At 43.6% G+C, this 19,558-nt stretch overlaps 1 protein-coding gene across 1 annotated transcript in view; it reads right to left on the reverse strand.

The window, feature by feature from the left end:
* The window catches only part of LOC121389795, an 84,491-nt gene that overhangs the window by 20,625 nt on the left and 44,308 nt on the right, over window positions 1-19,558 (reverse strand). The window contains exon 2 of the mRNA XM_041521444.1: window positions 18,204-19,488. Within this exon, the coding sequence (XP_041377378.1) occupies window positions 18,204-19,371 (1,168 nt within the window). The 5' untranslated portion in view covers window positions 19,372-19,488. The remainder of the gene's footprint in view (window positions 1-18,203; window positions 19,489-19,558) is intronic.

The following is a 19,558-nucleotide window of genomic DNA, read 5'->3' on the forward strand; positions in this document are numbered from 1 at the left end:
ACACACACGCACAACATATATGCAACACACAGGACACCACACGCGCGCGCGCGCGCGCACACATACACACACACACACACACCACACAACACACACACACACACACACACACACCTACGCTCTTGCTTTACATAAAGAACACAGTTAATATAAGCGGCACATTGTCAACACAGCTTATTGAGTAAATCTATATTTTTTAAAATGACAGTACACCATTGCCTATACAATAAATCAATAATGTGTGGGTATTACTAATAGCAACATTTCATCCATTAATGATGTTGTGTTCTTTTATTATAAAACTCATGTCAAACAGTCTACGTAATACTATCTGAAGACAATTGAGCCAGAACTAATTTGATCTCTCTATCCATCTATGCATACATTCCTCCCTCCCTCCCTTACTCCATCCATTCATCCATCTATTCATCCATCCATTCATCCTGTCTACCTGTCTATTTGTATATCTACATATCTGTATATTCATATGTCTATATCTACATCTAACTATATCTGAACGGTCCACGGGAATAACTTATGATGTCAGACAGTATTATAACAGTCATTCATGTACGTCACGGTCACAATGACACACTAAATTAAAAACCTGTAAGTATGGTAGGCCATTAAAAGTGCATGTAGCAGCCTGCAAAATGCGGAAATCTGTCCATTTTAGGACCTAGCAGGTAAAACAGAAATTCACCTGCTAAAACCACACACACAAACATCGCAGGTAAGAGACAGGTGTATGTATGATCACGTCATCGGCTCTAAAATACATCTCAGACCTCCACACACTTTCCGAAACCATTCCTTGACCCCACGCTGTCTCAGTTCCAGCAGGCCATATGCGTTTCTGAGCAGAACATATTTCTTTTGGCCTATTTCAAAGGGACATACCTAATTTCAACCCGTGAAAATTAACACTAAGTTTAGTTGATCTACAAACCTGTAACACATTTGGATAAAGTTACAATTGAGTGAAACATGAGTCTGTGACTTTGAAATGGTGAAATACCCTCTAAACATAGACTAAAACTCGACTCCATAACGGTTACTTCTCAGACGCACGTGCGTTTTTAAAAATATGAGAAATGCATTTTTTGTGATCGTAAAAACACCAAGATAACCAAAAACACTTCGAATGTACGAATCTAAATAATAAAATCTAAGTAAAGTATGATTTAAGTTACCAAAAACGGTTATAATAGTCAAAAATATGTGTTAGTGTTTAAAAACTAGAGTATGTCCCTTTAAATAATAGCACCACATCTTGCTGCCTATTTTGGACCCTATATAATCATCTACATCTAGTATATCTATCGCAGGATCGACCCATAATCTGATTTTGGCTTTTTTCCCCCTCTCAACCAGTGTCCCATGACTGGTATATCAAACGTCGTGGTATGTGTTGTCTTGTATATGAGAAACTGCATATAAAAGATTCCTTCCTGCTAAAGAAAAAATATGTAGCGGGTTTCCTCTGAAGACTATATGTCAGAATTACCAAACGTTTGATATGGATTAACCGATTAAAAAATCAATGTGCTCTAGTGATATCGTTAAATAAAACGAACTTTAACTTTATATCTATATCTCTACATCTACATCTATATCTATGTCTATATCTATATCTATGTCTATGCCTATATCTATGTATATATCTATGTCTGTCTGTCTATATCTATGTCTGTCTATGTCTATATCTGTCTATGTCTATGTCTATATCTATGTATATATCTATGTCTATATCTATCTGTCTATATGTATGTCTGTCTATGTCTATATCTATGTCTATATCTATGTCTATATCTATTTCTGTCTACACCTATGTCTATGTGTATGTGTATGTCTATATTTATATCTATATATATATCTGTATCTATATCTAAATCTAAATATATGCATGTTACTATTTCAAGAAATCAACCACGTTTTAGGGGGTGTAAGAGGACAAAATGGTATCAGACATGTCAACCCCAAACCAGTTCGCCCCAAGTAAATCGTCTCCAATTGTATTAGTTATGTCAGGTCGCCCCCAAATGTTTGTCAGTTCGCCACCCAAATGTTTGTCAGTTCTCCCCGAAAAATGTGTCAGTTCGCCTCAAGTATTTGTCAGTTCACCAACCAAACTGTATGTCAGTTCGTCCCCAAATATTTGTCAGTTCGCCTCAAGTATTTGTCAGTTCACCAACCAAACTGTATGTCAGTTCGCCCCCAAATGTTTGTCAGTTCGCCCCCAAATGTTTGTCAGTTCGTCCCCAAATATTTATCAGTTCGCCCCAAAAAATGTGTCAGTTCGCCTCAAGTATTTGTCAGTTCACCAACCAAACTGTATGTCAGTTCGTCCCCAAATATTTGTCAGTTCACCTCAAGTATTTGTCAGTTCACCAACCAAACTGTATGTCAGTTCGTCCCCAAATATTTGTCAGTTCGCCTCAAGTATTTGTCAGTTCACCAACCAAACTATATGTCAGTTCGCCCCGAAAAGTGTGTCAGTTCGCCTCAAGTATTTGTCAGTTCACCAACCAAACTGTATGTCTGTTCGTCCCCAAATATTTGTCAGTTCACCTCAAGTATTTGTCAGTTCACCAACCAAACTGTATGTCAGTTCGCCCCCAAATGTTTGTCAGTTCGCCCCAAAATGTTTGTCAGTTCGTCCCCAAATATTTGTCAGTTCGCCCCGAAAAATGTGTCAGTTCGCCTCAAGTATTTGTCAGTTCACCAACCAAACTGTATGTCAGTTCGCCCCCAAATGTTTGTCAGTTCGCCCCCAAATGTTTGTCAGTTCGTCCCCAAATATTTGTCAGTTCGCCCCGAAAAATGTGTCAGTTCGCCCTCAAGTATTTGTCATTTCACCAAACCAAACTGTATGTCAGTTCGCCCCCAAATGTTTGTCAGTTCGCCCCCAAATGTTTGTCAGTTCGTCCCCAAATATTTGTCAGTTCGCCCCGAAAAATGTGTCAGTTCGCCTCAAGTATTTGTCAGTTCACCAACCAAACTGTATGTCTGTTTGTCCCCAAATATTTGTCAGTTCGCCTCAAGTATTTGACAATTCACCAACCAAACTGTATGTCTGTTCGTCCCCAAATGTTTGTCAGTTTGCCCCCAAATGTTTGTCAGTTCGTATCCAAATATTTGTCAGTTCGCCCCGAAAAATGTGTCAGTTCGCCTCAAGTATTTGTCAGTTCACCAACCAAACTGTATGTCTGTTTGTCCCCAAATGTTTGTCAGTTCGCCTCAAGTATTTGACAATTTACCAACCAAACTGTATGTCTCTTCGTCCCCAAATGTTTGTCAGTTCGCCTCAAGTATTTGACAATTCACCAACCAAACTGTATGTCTGTTCGTCCCCAAATGTTTGTCTGTTCGCCCCCAGATGTTTGTCAGTTCGCCCCCAAATATTTGTCAGTTCGAGATCGAGATCGACATCGACAGAGACAGAGACAGAGAGAGAGAGAGAGAGAGAGAGAGAGAGAGAGAGAGAGAGAGAGAGAGAGAGAGAGAGAGAGAGAGAGAGAGAGAGAGAGAGATAAGTGCGACGTTACCACTACAAATTTTTTTTAGTGAAAAATACATTCCTTATTTTATATTGATGTATATACTATATAACTGTATGACTAGTTAATTAAATGTTCTGTTTGGCGGTCAACAACTGTCGCAAATGGTGACTAATGTCAGCATGGAATAATTACTATAGCTGGCAGGGAGCCAACTGACACAATCTAGTAAGTCATGTAGTTGACCCCAAGAATTAGTGAAACACAGGCGTTAACGTATAATCACTTCATGGGATACTCTTTCCGATTAGCAGCAAGGATCTTTTATTTGCGCTTCCCACAGATTAAAAAGCCCATGCCTCGACTGGGATCCGAACCCAGTACCTACCAGCCTGTTGTCCGATGGCCTAACCACGACGCCACCGAGGCCGGTAGAGAGTGAAAGAGAGAGAGAGAGAGACAGATATATATATATATAGAGAACGAGATAGAGAGACAGAGGGAGGAAGAGAGACAGAGAGCGAAAGACAGAGAGAGAGAGAGAGAGAGAGAGAGAGAGAGAGAGAGAGAGAGAGAGAGAGAGAGAGAGAGAGCGCGAGAGAGAAAGCAATTACAATATGTTAAAAAAACATAGAGCCGACGATCAAAAACCACTTGAAACCGACGGCATTCCTTCTATTCCGCTAATAGTACATGTATTACACTGGCATTAGCAGTTGCGGAATTCCTGTCTAATTATTGTAATCGGCTAGAGTATATGGCTATGTAATTACCACTCCCCGCTCTTTGGGCTGCGCTTAAACACGTTCTGTAATCACATGATACGGGCGCGATCATTATTTCCCGGGGGAGCGGAAATCAGCCCAGTAGAGTGATAGAGTCCATGTAAACCGTCAGACAAATTACTATCGATTCCTTTATATGAGTCTTTCCTTTAATCGTTCCAACATGGGATACATCAAACTGTATGGTATGTGATACTCTGTCTGTAAGACACATTTAATCATTAATTGAATATAAAAAAGGATTCAGTCTGACTTGTATTTGAAACGTGGGCATTAAAATTAATTGAATATAAATAAAATAAAATATACATGTATATGATACAATTTGAATTGTTTTATCAACTTTATGGGATGTGCTGCAGCGAACGAAAAAAAAGAAGTTCAAATGTCAAAACGGAACAAAAATTAAACTACATGACCTGGGTTTTAGAGAAATGAAAAATTTACAAATAGTCGGATGTTAACCGGCCTCGTCGTGGTCCCTCCCTCCCTCCCCCTCTGTCTGTCCCCCCCCCTCCCCCTCCCCCCCCCTCCAACCACTAACAACGATTAATCCACTGTTCTGGACGGGAGAGAACCAGATTGAAAGTGAGGTGTGGTTCCCAGAACAGCGGTGCTTGAACCTCAATTATATGAGCACGAAAATAATGAAGTGAAACATGCACAATTTTACTCTTTTTTTATTTACGTCAAACCAAAACTGAAATTTTAAGCGAAAAAAACAGCATTGTTTTTTTTTTTTAGGAAGATGGAAACCGGTCTATAGATAACTGAAAAACGTATCTACTATTGTACTGAAAGATTGTTTTCTTTCCATGTCATGCGAACAGACGTTTCTCTCAAGGACAGTATTTTTATTTTCGTGATTTCAGTTAATAGAAACTGCCAAGAAACCGAACCATCGGGGGTCTAGGATTAGTGACATTATTGTAGTCAGAAGTATCGGTGTTTCCCTCATTTTAACATTTTCGACACAGATAATCTTGCGTTCTGTACTTAATTGTTTTGGGAGCCCCTGCCGGACCTATGGGGGTCCGAAAATTGATACACAGAATCGTATGGCGCTGGGGTACTAAATCAAATAATATTTGGTCCTAGTGAGGACTGTGGGGGAGGATGTGACAACTACTTAAAAAGAAAGCAAAAAGAAAAATAATTGAACTGAAGAATATCACAAAACATATTACGGTACCCCTGGGGTCTGCTGCATGGAAACTCTTGAGTGAGTACTTTTGAGAAAGTTAATTGGGATATCACATTGGGAGAGGGGAGGAGAGAGGAGAGAGAGTAGGAGAGAGTCCGAGAGAGTGAGGAGAGAGAGAGAGAGGAGGAAAGGAGAGAGAGGAGAGACGAGAGAGAGAGAGGGTAATACAGGACAGAGACAGACCGGACAGGAGAGAGACGAGACAGACAGAGAGAGAGAGGAGAGACAGAAGACAGGACAGACGAGAAAAAAGAAAAAAATGTTTTTATATAGCGCCCTGAATGGCCCTTCACCCGACATAAGCTAGATGTAGGGAAATGGGGGGGAGAGAGATTGGGGGTACCACACAAATTTTGATGAGGCCTGAACCCGCCTGATCCGACAGATGAAATCCGCCCTAGTACGGGAGGGCTCCAGCCCGGGAGCTACACAGGGAATGTCGCGGGAAAGAAAGATAGGAAGATCACCGCCTTTGGAGTAAACAGTCATGGGAACTGGCTGAGAGGACACTGTCAACGAACGGACAGTAGACAGAGAGGCGGGAAAAGCAAGCGAGAGAAAAACAGAAGATAGATCAGATCGGGATCTCGGAGGGGGGGCGTCACCGGGAGATAAACGGGAAGAGCGCCGACGGAAAGCCATAAGGAGGGGAAGTGGACACATCACAGAAGAGGAGTAAGGAGTTCGCAACCAGGATCACGAGAGGCTGGGACCCAAGGGAGGGAGGGAAATACAATGAGGTTTGGCGGTCAACACTGTCGCAATGGTGACTAATGTCAGCATGGGATAATTACTATAGCTGGCAGGGAGCCAACTGACACAATCTAGTAAGTCATGTAGTTGACCCCAGAATTAGTGAAAACACAGGCGTTAAGTATAATCACTTCATGGGATAAAGGGACTCTTTCCGATTAGCAGCAGGATCTTTTATTTGCGCTTCCCACAGATTAAAAAGCCCATGCCTCGACTGGGATCCGAAACCAGTACCTACCAGCCTGGTTGTCTCGATGGCCTAACCACGACGCCACCGAGGCCGGTAGAGAGTGAAAGAGAGAGAGAGACAGATATATATATATAGAGAACGAGATAGAGAGACAGAGGGAGGAAGAGAGACAGAGAGCGAGAGAGAGAGAGAGAGAGAGAGAGAGAGAGAGAGAGAGAGAGCGCGAGAGAGAAAGCAATTACAATATGTTAAAAAAACATAGAGCCGACGATCAAAAACCACTTGAAACCGACGGCATTCCTTCTATTCCGCTAATGGTACATGTATTACACTGGCATTAGCAGTTGCGGAATTCCTGTCTAATTATTGTAATCGGCTAGAGTATATGGCTATGTAATTACCACTCCCCGCTCTTTGGGCTGCGCTTAAACACGTTCTGTAATCACATGATACGGGCGCGATCATTATTTCCCGGGGGAGCGGAAATCAGCCCAGTAGAGTGATAGAGTCCATGTAAACCGTCAGACAAATTACTATCGATTCCTTTATATGAGTCTTTCCTTTAATCGTTCCAACATGGGATACATCAAACTGTATGGTATGTGATACTCTGTCTGTAAGACACATTTAATCATTAATTGAATATAAAAAAGGATTCAGTCTGACTTGTATTTGAAACGTGGGCATTAAAATTAATTGAATATAAATAAAATAAAATATACATGTATATGATACAATTTGAATTGTTTTATTCAACTTTATGGTATGTGCTGCGAAAAAAGAAGAAGTTCAAATTCAAACGGAACAAAAATAAACTATGTCGTTTAGATAAATAAAAATTACAAATTAGTCGGATGTTAACCGGCCTCGGTGGTCCCTCCCTCCCTCCCCCTCTGTCTGTCCCCCCCTCTCCCTCTGCCCCCCAACCACTAACAACTATTAATCCACTGTTCTGGACGGACAAACCAGATTGCTGAGGTGTGTTCCCAGAACAGCGTGCTTGAACCTCAATTATATGAGCACGAAAATAATGAAGTGAAACATGCACAATTTTACTTTTTTTTTCTTTACGTCAAACCAAACTGAAATTTTTTACGAAAAAACTGCATTTTTTTTTTTTTTTTAGGAAGATGGAACTGTCTATAGATAACTGAAAACGTATCTACTATTGTACTGAAAGAATTGTTTTCTTTCCATGCATGCTAGGTTTCTCTCAAGGACAGTTTTTAATTTTCGTGATTTCAGTTACTAGAACTGAACTAAACCGAACATCTGGGTCTAGGATTAGTGACATTATTGTAGTCAGAAGTATTCGTGTTTCCCTCATTTTAACATTTTCGACACAGATAATCTTGCGTTCTGTACTTAATTGTTTTGGGATCCATGCGGACCCCAGTCGAAAATTGTATACACAGATCGTATGGCTGTACTAAATCAAATAATATTTGGTCCTAGTGATGACATGTGTGGAGGTGACAACTACTTAAAAAGAAAGCAAAAAGAAAATAATTGACTGAAAATATCACAAAACATATTATACCCCTGGGGTCTGCATGGACTCTTGATGTACTTTTGAGAGTTAATTGGGATATCACATTGAGAGAGAGAGAGAGAGAGAGAGAGAGAGAGAGAGAGAGAGAGAGAGAGAGAGAGAGAGAGAGAGAGAGAGAGAGAGAGAGACAGACAGACAGACAGACAGACAGAGAGAGACAGACAAACAGACAGACAGACAGAAAAAAGAAAAAAATGTTTTATATAATGATGCACTCAACACATTTTATTTACGGTTATATGGCGTCAGATATATTGTTAAAGACCACACATATATTGAGAGAGAAACCCGCTGTCGCCACTTCATGGACTACTCTTTACGATTAGCAGCAAGAGTTCTTTTATATGCACCATCCCACAGGACAGGGTAGTACATACCACGGCCTTTGGTGTACCAGTCATGGTGCACTGGCTGGAGAGACAGAGACAGAGACAGAGAGACGGCCAACCAAGAAACTAATATTAAAATTATCAGTCGCATCTAAGATACAGCGATATTTAATATGATACTATACTCTTCAAAAAAAGAAACGCAAAAGGGTACAAATGGGTTATAACTCCGATTTTATGTTTCCTACCGGTTCATGCTTTGTGAATATAAGGTCATTGCATGTCCCAAACACATTCCCACGGTTACATTCGATAAAACGCAGCTACTGTACAATAAAGTTCCAAAATGTGAATATTCGCAAAAACGCAGCCACGTGCAAACCATGTCACCACTGCACGTACGTTGTCTGCACGTGCAACATGAACACCGACAGTATAAAAGTGCAGGGTGTTCGCTTGCCTGGCCTCTGTATCTGGCCGACAGTTGACAATCCAGGACATGCCACGTCTCAGTGAACCGCAGAGAAACAATGCCATCGGCCGACTAGACGCAGGCGAATCCAGAACGGCCGTTGCCAGGGCATTCCATGTGTCCCCAAGCACCATCTCCAGACTGTGGGACCGTTACCAGCAACATAGATCAACACGTGACCTCCCTAGATCCGGTCGACCACGGGTCACTACCCCCGGGCAGGACCGCTACATCCGGGTACGCCACCTTCGGGAACGATTGACTACTGCCACCTCCACAGCCGCAGCAATACCAGGTTTGCGCAGGATATCCGACCAGACCGTACGGAACCGCCTACGTGAGGTAGGAATTCGTGAAAGACGTCCAGTTCGAGGTGTCATCTTAACACCACAACACCGTCGACTCCGACTGCAGTGGTGCCAGATTCATCGACAATGGCCTCAACTGCGATGGAGACAGGTGTGGTTCAGTGACGAGTCCCGATTTCTGCTCCGACGTCATGATGGAAGATGTCGCGTGTATAGGTGAACGTTATACGGCAAACTGCGTGCAGGAAGTGGACAGATTCGGCGGGGGTAGTGTCATGGTGTGGGCAGCCATCTCACACACTGGCAGAACTGACCTGGTCCACGTGCAGGGCAACCTGAATGCACAGGGCTACATTGACCAGATCCTCCGGCCACACATCGTTCCAGTTATGGCCAACGCCAACGCAGTGTTCCAACATGACAACGCCAGGCCTCACACAGCACGTCTCACAAGGGCTTTCCTACAGAACAACAACATTAATGTCCTTCCTTGGCCATCGATATCACCGGATTTGAACCCAATTGAGCATCTATGGGACGAGTTGGACCGACGCCTCCGACAGCGACAACCACAGCCCCAGACCCTGCCCGAGCTGGCAGCAGCCTTGCAGGCCGAGTGGGCCACCATCCCCCGGGACGTCATCCGTACTCTGGTTGCTTCAATGGGCAGGCGGTGCCAGGCAGTTGTCAACACACGCGGAGGCCACACCCGGTATTGACTCCAGATGACCTTGACCTTGGTGGTGTGTCCTATCACTTACTCACAATGGACTAGAGTGAACTGTGAACAATCCTGCAATTTGGTAATTATCGGATTCACCATTCAATAATTAAATCAATTCTCCAAATGTTACGACAATGTGGTTTTGCGTTTCTTCTTTTGAAGAGTATATATATGAGTATAAGACTGCCACTGTTGGTCTTATGTTCGTGTATCGTGGTAGCACATCATTTGGAGCCCTGGCCGCACAAATTAATTAATCAACGTGTTAGGTGTCCCAGGTCAGCCATCACAACTCAACCTCGCAAGACGTGATACACAAACAAACATCAAATATGCACACTAATGTGTGTGTGTGTGTGTGTGTGTGTGGTGTATGTGTGTGTGTGTGTGTGTGTCTGTGTGTGTATGTATGTGTCTGTGTGTGTCTGTGTGTATGTGTATGTATATGTGTACGTGTGTGTGTGTGTGTGTGCCTCTCTCTCTCTCTCTCTCTCTCTCTCTCTCTCTCTCTCTCTCTCTCTCTCTCTCTCTCCTCTCTCTCTCTCTCTCTCTATGTGTGTGCGTGCGTGCGTATTTGTGTATGCTTGCGTGTATCTATTTCACTCTTTCTCGGCATTTCTTCTCTCTCTCTCTCTCTTTCTTTATGCTGATTTACGGATAATAGAGAATCGTATGTTTCGCTTCATGCTAAATTATAGAGCATAAACAACTATGTGTTTTGTTTCATGATGAATTATACAGCATAGGGAATTCTGTGGGGGTTTTCATACTGAAGATAGAAAATAGATAATATTTTTATATATAGAAAATGGAGGATTGTGTATTTTAGTTCATGATATATTCTATTATAATTTCGTCGTTTCATAATATTATGAACCCTACGGCGCATATTTGGATCTGATTCAATCATACCTAAATTATATTGTTCAATCTGTTACCACAGCACGTATGTTTACGGCCGATTTTAAAAGTGCGTCCATGACTACACCTGACGCTGCGCTAATGCGTTATTACTTATGTCATGTCATGTCATAGGGTTTTACGTGCACATTCAGAACAAGTTGTTGTAGCGCACGCCTGTCGTGGGCACAAGAGCCGGCCTTGGCCGGCTCCTCCGTCCATGACAGGAAAGGTGGGGGGAGGGGAGAGGAGGGACCGCCTGCACTGGCAGGTGCAAGGGAGTACCAGCAGCCCGATCAAATCGGTAGCAGGCGGGTGGGGGTGGTGGTGGTGCTATGGAATTTGAATGCAGCAGTTAAATGCAAAAAAGAAAAGGGTGCGCAATTTTGATTGAGGGAATTTGGCGCAATTTTGAACGGTCGGTCGAAAGGTAAATGGCCGAGCTAATATAGGTTTTGATATTAGTGAATTGAAAGTAGCTCGTTGATTTTAGACCTTTAGTAAGGCTTTACGATGCTGTGGTGTCTCCCTAGGTTGCCCATAGGGCCCTTATAAAGGGCCTGATCGCTTCTGGTCGAGGCATCATTATTACTTACGACAGGGTCATTACTTATTGTTATTGACTGTACGTAAAACACGAGCCTTTCAAACGCTACATGCCCGAAACCTTAGTGGTATAGGAGCATGTTAAAAGGTACTCTCTTTTCTCTCTCTCTCTCTCTCTGAATATAATTTTTTTTATCACTTTCTCTCTCGCTCTTCTCTCTCTGAATATATATATATTTTTTTTAAATGAAAGCATACAATCTATTAGAATCATCTGCCGTACACAAAATGTCTGATACTTCTGATCATAGTGGATTGCGGCCCTACAGACGCCCCGTCGAATCTGATTTCTATATTCCCAAATCATATCAGATTATAGCACAAATCGAGCCATGTCAAGCAGCCATTTGCTTTAAGAGTTTAAGAGACTGTTGGGTTTTATTTTTAATACTCTCTTACGTAATATACGCTTCACGCGGATTTAGCTATGTAACGATAATAGCGCCATGTCGATAACAGGGTGTTTAATGACAATTAACGTTTCACTTTCTTCGGCGTGTCACACGTGCCACTTGAAATGAGATAACCGGACATGGAAATAATGACCGGAGAAACTTAACTCTGGCGCACACCGCAGCCGTAATTCGATAACCGCTAAGCACGAGGATTTTCGGTGCAACCGGAAGTGGATTATAATGGCGCTATGATCGAAGCGCGACAGTGATTTGGAAGAATCTCGATTCGAAGAGGGGCACCCATGGCGCCGGAGAGACAGAGAGAGAGAAAGACGCGAGATCTTGTTGATCGGGAAATATACTCTTCAAAAGAAGAAACGCAAAACCACATTGTCGTAACATTTGGAGAATTGATTTAATTATTGAATGGTGAGTCCGATACTTACCACATGTTGCAGGATTGTTCACAATTCACTCTAGTCCATTGTGAGTAAGTGATAGGACACACCACCAAGGTCAAAGGTCATCTGGAGTCAATACCGGGTGTGGCCTCCGCGTGTGTTGACAACTGCCTGGCACCGCCTGCCCATTGAAGCAACCAGAGTACGGATGACGTCCCGGGGGATGGTGGCCCACTCGGCCTGCAAGGCTGCTGCCAGCTCGGGCAGGGTCTGGGGCTGTGGTTGTCGCTGTCGGAGGCGTCGGTCCAACTCGTCCCATAGATGCTCAATTGGGTTCAAATCCGGTGATATCGATGGCCAAGGAAGGACATTAATGTTGTTGTTCTGTAGGAAAGCCGTGTGAGACGTGCTGTGTGAGGCCTGGCGTTGTCATGTTGGAACACTGCGTTGGCATTGGCCATAACTGGAACGATGTGTGGCCGGAGGATCTGGTCAATGTAGCCCTGTGCATTCAGGTTGCCCTGCACGTGGACCAGGTCAGTCTGCCAGTGTGTGAGATGGCTGCCCACACCATGACACTACCCCCGCCGAATCTGTCCACTTCCTGCACGCAGTTTGCCGCATAACGTTCACCACGACGCCTATACACGCGACATCTTCCATCATGACGTCGGAGCAGAAATCGGGACTCGTCACTGAACCACACCTGTCTCCATCGCAGTTGAGGCCATTGTCGATGAATCTGGGCACCATTGCAGTCGGAGTCGACTGTGTTGTGGTGTTAAGATGACACCTCGAACTGGACGTCTGGCACGAATTCCTACCTCACGTAGGCGGTTTCCGTACGGGTCTTGGTCGGATATCCTGCGCAAACCTGGTATTGCTGCGGCTGTGGAGGTGGCAGTAGTCAATCGTTCCCGAAGAAGGTGGCGTACCCGGATGTAGCGCGGTCCTGCCCGGGGGTAGTGACCCGTGGTCGACCGGATCTAGGGAGGTCACGTGTTGATCCATGTTGCTGGTAGTAACGGTCCCACAGTCTGGAGATGGTGCTTGGGGACACATGGAATGCCCTGGCAACGGCCGTTCTGGATTCGCCTGCGTCTAGTCGGCCGATGGCATTGTTTCTCTGCGGTTCACTGAGACGTGGCATGTCCTGGATTGTCAACTGTCGGCCAGATACAGAGGCCAGGCAAGCGAACACCCTGCACTTTTATACTGTCGGTGTTCATGTTGCACGTGCAGACAACGCACGTGCAGTGGTGACATGGTTTGCGCGTGGCTGCGTTTTTGCGAATATTCACATTTTGGAAATTTATTGTACAGTAGCTGGATTTTATCGAATGTAACCGTGGGAATGTGTTTGGGACATGCAATGACCTTATATTCACAAAGCATGAACCGGTAGGAAACATAAAATCGGAGTTATAACCCATTTGTACCCTTTTGCGTTTCTTTTTTTGAAGAGTATAGTATCGCCATGTATTGCATAAAATAAATAATTAAAGTCAATTATGAGCTGAAAAGAAGAACGCGGCGTCAGATATTGAACGGAACAAATGTTAACAGAAATGTAATTGTTAGAGGAGTACTGTAGTATCGCACGGTCTAGCAATGAAAAAGAAAGGAAAGGAAAATAGACCGCAAAATTTTAAACACGGCTAGTTGGTGTGTAATATCATACATGCCCAATGCGACATTTGGTCTAGACAGCCAGAAGAAAGAAAAACATTGAGCAATATTTGTTTAACGATACTACGATATTTGATAGACAGACAGAGACACACACAGAGAGAGAGAGGGACGGAGAATTGTGTTGGAGAGGAGAGAGAGAGACGAGAGGGCTCGAGAGGGAGAGAGAGAGGGATAGCGGGGTGCGGGGGGTGTGCGCGGGGAGACAGAGAGAGAGAGAGAGAGAGAGGGGGTGGGGGACGGAGGGGAGGCGAGAGAGAGAGAGAGAGAGAGAGAGAGAGAGAGAGAGAGAGAGAGAGAGAGAGAGAGCATGTCAAATTGTGAACAGCATATTGGTGCATGTGAATGAAATAGCATTGCGTGCGAACGAAATAGCATTGCATGTGAACGAAATTCCATTGCCTGGTAACGAAAAAAAGAGAGGTTATTATATATAATATCAAATTCACCTCCCCACTGAGATATATGACTTCTGAGGTTGGTGGGTAATTGTTAGCACGCTTACATTTGATAACTATACGTGCACGCCTGTCGTGGACACAACTTCTCACTTCGCCAGTAAGTTCTGTCCGAGACAGGCGATTACTAGGGATGCGCGATATTATCGATATACCGATATGTTACGATTCAAAGGGTAAATAATACGTATTACGATACATTCCCAGTCTGTAGATCGTCGCGGTAAGACGTGTTTGTGCACAATGCACGTGCATTCGCGGCTCGACTTGGGGATCCTTAATTTTTGTTGTTTTTATCAGCGAAGTGAAGTTTTCTACTGGGATGTATGCGGCTATTGGAACTGATTGAACGCTGGAACGTTTCTCGTTTCAACAGTCTGCACCACCAGGTTGGATTCTTTTTTAGCGAGATTCCTCGCCTCCGCGTCATTTCTCCGTCTGACTGTGTTGACTTTCTTTTTTCGTGACTCGTATGATGGCCATTCTGCAGAACGCCACGGTTGTTCGCGTTTAGTCTCTACATGTCCGAGTCTGTCCTAGCAGCACTGGAAGATTGACCGCCCCACTCTAAGAAGACATAGGAAGCGGGGTCGGCCCCTACTACTCTTTTCTAGACTTTACTTTGTTTTATTGTGATACCATCTCGTATCCTCCGGAGTCGGGCCCGTCCGCACCACTATACCAACCTATGACGACTGGACTATACCCTAGTCTGATTCTCTCTCTCGTTCAGACGGATCTGGCTTCTCAAGATCTGTATTTCAGCACAGCACTACACCTTCAAAGTCTACTGACTGTCAATCTTGGGGTTTTCTTGACGGGATGCAACCCATCTCGTCCCTACAAGCTGAGCACCCTAACGGCCTTAACGAGGCCACTCACGTGGACATATAGATCGGACGTTAAACTTTTAGACCTTCGTTCAAAAGTTTATGTCGAAATTACTTTCTTTTTTTAATATTATTAAATAGTCCGATCCTCTCTTCTTTCTCTTATTTATTTTTAGACTGTCCTTCTAAAATGCTCCAGATTATATAAATATTCGACCGAGCAGTCAATTCTTTTTCTTTTTGGCTTGTAACTTCTTCTTTTTTTTTTCTTCTTTTTTTTAATTCTATTAACTTTTTTACTAATTGCTATTTTCAAAATTCTGCCCATTTTCAACTCTACAACCCCCCCCCCCCCCCCCCCCATCTTATCTAATTTCTTTTTGACCACCCAATCTAATCTAGCGACCAAATTTAATGAGTAGAATTTTCTTTATTAATTATATTAGAGGTGCGCATCAAAATTTAAAGGCCCACTATTTAATTTTTGGATGTAAATTTCAAAATTGTCCGCTTAATTTTTTTCTGCCGCTGGCTATTCAGAGACAGGCCCCGGGACGGTCATGCTCGAAACTCTAGTGGTATATGAGCATGTAAAAATTATTCGCACTCGCGTATTACGACACACCCTACGGTGTACCAATACATTCAGTAATTTCCGTCTTTCAAGTCCGTCATCAGCCGAAAAGACCTGATCTCTTATATTAGACTGGAACATTCCTCAGTTTGTTGCAATTTTTAAGATGTTATCAACTAACAGAGACTTTTTAACAATTGTAATTACATATCAACTATGTTTTTCTGCATATAATATTAATGGCTGTATACTAAACGTGTTTCTAATTGTTCTAATTTTTGTATTAGTTTAAATTTCATTTTATTTCCTAAAATATTTTTTTTTCGTACGTATGAAATTATTTGAAGACAAAATCTAGTTTGGGCTTCTTACAAATATTAAGACGACCAGAAACACATTGAATATACAGACACTAATATTCTAAACAAGAAAATATATTTAATATGTAAGTTTAATCGTAGTAATATTTTATTAGTCGGAAACATCTTACAATGCAGCAAACTCAGGAATGTCCCCTTAATTGAGTTGATATATTTGAAAAACGGAAGTCCCTCCCGTATTTTATTTATTTATGTATATATATCTATACGGTGCCGTATACAAAAGGATTGGTGCACAAGTTATTCAACCTACGGAGCTCTCTCCTAATTACAAATATAAAATTGTACAAAAGTGGCGTCTGCAATTTTCAATAAATAAAGTAAATGTTATTGAAATAAGCTTTAGAACATTAAAGTGATCCATATATTTCATATTTTAAGCACTAACTTCAACTTATATCATATAATTTCTTTACTTTGTTAAAAGCTTTCTTTAAAATCGGTTGACGCTGCTGTAAATAATACTAATAACATTATTATATTCATTATTTCACAATTTCTTTTACAAACAGCTCCTACATTCCGTCTTTTCATTTTAGGGATGGCACGTAGCCCAGTGGTGAACCGCTCGCTTGATGCGCGGTCGGTTTGGGATCGATCCCCATCGGTGGACCCATTAGGCTATTTCTAGTTCCAGCTAGTTCACCACGACTGGTATATCAAAGGACGTGTCATGTGCTGTCCTGTCTGTGGGATGGTGCATATAAAAGATCCCTTGCTACTAATGGAAAAATGTAGCGGGTTTTCTATCTAAGACTATATGACAAAATTACCAAAATGTATGACATCCAATAGCCGTTTTGCATTTACCACAGTTTGACACCCAATAACCAATGTATTTTTCGTGCTGGGGTGTCGTTAAACATTCATTCATTCATTCAAATAGTAGATGATTAATAAATGAATGTGCTCTAGTGGTGTCGTTAAACAAAACAACCTTTCCGTCTTTTCGTTTTGCACTAACGTGCTTGTGAACACGTGCGCTAATTATTTTCTAGTTTTCACTTGTGCCCACGCCCCAATGAGTGCTCGGCGGTCATGAGTATATCGTTTTCAATCTATATGCAAGCCAGGGTAATAAACTTAATATTATACATGATCGTACCATTATTATCAAGTGAACGTGTGTCATAAAATATCGCGCTGAAGCAGTCAATAGTCTCGTAAAAGTAATAAAAACTTCATATTAATTTGTAGCTCGATATTTTCTAAAGATAGCGGTAAATAATAATAATAATAAAGATAATAATAACTCCGCAAGGACCTCTCTCGTTATTTGTCCATGTTTCTCTCTTTCTCTTCTCATACCTTCCCCTCTCTCTCTCCGTCTCTGTCTCTGTATCTCTCTCTCTCTCTCTTACTCTCTCTCTCTCTCTCTCTCTCTCTCTCTCTCTCTCTCTCTCTCTCTCTCTCTCTCTCTCACATGCACAACAACAACAATAATAAAATATTTGGGGATGACTGCCACTCCCCATAATTATCTTTTCTCTATTCCCTCTCTCTCTGTCTCCTCTCTACCCCATCTGTCTTTGACTCACCACTCACTCCCTACCCGTAGGTCTGTCTACCTACCCCACTCCCTCTCTATCTATATTTGTTCTCTATCTATCTTTATCTCTCTTCCTCTTCGCTCTCTCTCTCTCTCTCTCTCTCTCTCTCTCTCTCTCTCTCTCTCTCTCTCTGATATAAAGACGGATAGAGAGACCGAAACAGCCATGAACAGAGAGGCATAAAGATAAAGATAGACAGGTACAGTACAAAGAGAGGGAGAGAATGTGATGGTGAGAAAGGGGGGTGGAGTAAGATCGACAGACACACAAGAGAGAGAGAGGTGAAGTGAATGTGAGTGAGAGGGAGGGGGGGGGGCGAGAGAGAGAGAGAGAGAGAGAGAGAGAGAGAGAGAGAGAGAGAGAGAGAGAGAGAGAGAGAGAGAGAGAGGGAGAGAGACAGAGACACACACACACACAGAGAGAGAGAGAGAGAGAGAGAGAGAGAGAGAGAGAGAGAGAGAGAGAGAGAGACACACACACACAAAGAAACAGAGAGAGAGACACACACAAAGAGAGAGAGAGAGAGATAGGGGGAGGGAGACAGACACACACTCACACACATAGATAACTGCGGCATAGAAACAAAATTATAATTCTACTCACTGGTGCCGGTCTCGTACGTCAGCCAGTAAGTATTGGTGATGCTCACCGCCAGGAACACGAGCGTGAGCAGACTCATGAACAGACCCAGCCACCGCAGCCGCACGAACACGTCGTGATCCCAGAAGTCGTTGAGCACGTGCCACTGATTCAGGGTCAGCTTGACCTCTGACTTGAAAGGATCCTTGTGCTGCTTCTTGCCCTTCTCGATCACCTTGTAAGTCCTGAACTTCTCCTGCTGGTGTCTGCGAAGTTCGTTGATGTCGTCCTCGGACAAATACTTCGCCTCCAGGTCCGGGTGCATAAATTTTAGCCCCTCCTGCCGCGCTTTCTTGACTGGCGTCGACGTCCGTTGTTTAGCCTTCTCCGCGTTCGCCAACATCTCGATCCGGCGTTGGAACGACGCCCGGCGCTCGCGCGACCACTTCATCCATGCAGACTCGCCCCCGATTCCGAAGAACAGAGATCCCCTGCGGGAGGACTTGGATTTGAGGGACCCGCCCTGGGAGGACCTGGCCGAGTTGCGTCTGCCCTTGCTGCTGTGTCGCTCCCATTCTTCGTAGCTGCGTTTGTCCCACTCGTCGTCAATGTTCTCCACATGGAGGCCCACGCAGGGTGACAGGGAGTTCCGGCGATCGCGGGTGAAAAGTTGATCGTAGTTGTTGGAAACATCTCCGACGTGCTTACTACCACTACCACCACTATTATTATTATTGTTGTTGTTGTGATGATGATTGTGTTGTTGTTGTTGATGTTGTTGTTGATGATGGTGATGATGACTGGAACCAGTCGACTCTCCGTGTTTCTTGTGGTCCGACTTCATACCGGAAGCCGTGCCGTTCACTCTGTCACGTGATCTACTGTTTACCTTCTCACGGGTTGCGCGTGCCTCCTCAGGACTGATGCTGTATCCGCCATGATCGCGAGCTTTCGCTGTTGAACCCTGACCGCTGTTGACGCTCTCCTGTGACGAAAACCCTGACGTCATCGTCTCCCCCAACCCGCTGGTCTCCGTGGAGCTCTGCGCGTGCAGCCCGTGAAGTCCCGGGGTCGTCGTCTCATGTTGGGGTTTGTCGGGCGAGAGGAATTTGTTAGTGCGACCGCCGTTTTGCACCGCTTCGCGGTCTTTGATCCGGCCTCTCTTCTCGTTGGTGTTTCCTCTCCCTGACATGGCGCGCTCCCAAGCTCGGGTCGCCCAATGGAGCCGTCTCTACGTTGTCGAGGTGGGCCTGGACATCTGGCGCGCCGATCGATTGGTAAGGGACGAGCGAACTATATACTTATTCACCTGTGGAATACAAGTATACAGTTTACTGCCACACACTTTTGTTATCCCCATAACAGCTGGCATTACATGT

This window comes from Gigantopelta aegis, chromosome 15 (assembly GCF_016097555.1).
Source record: "Gigantopelta aegis isolate Gae_Host chromosome 15, Gae_host_genome, whole genome shotgun sequence".
Lineage (NCBI taxonomy): Eukaryota > Metazoa > Mollusca > Gastropoda > Neomphalida > Peltospiridae > Gigantopelta > Gigantopelta aegis.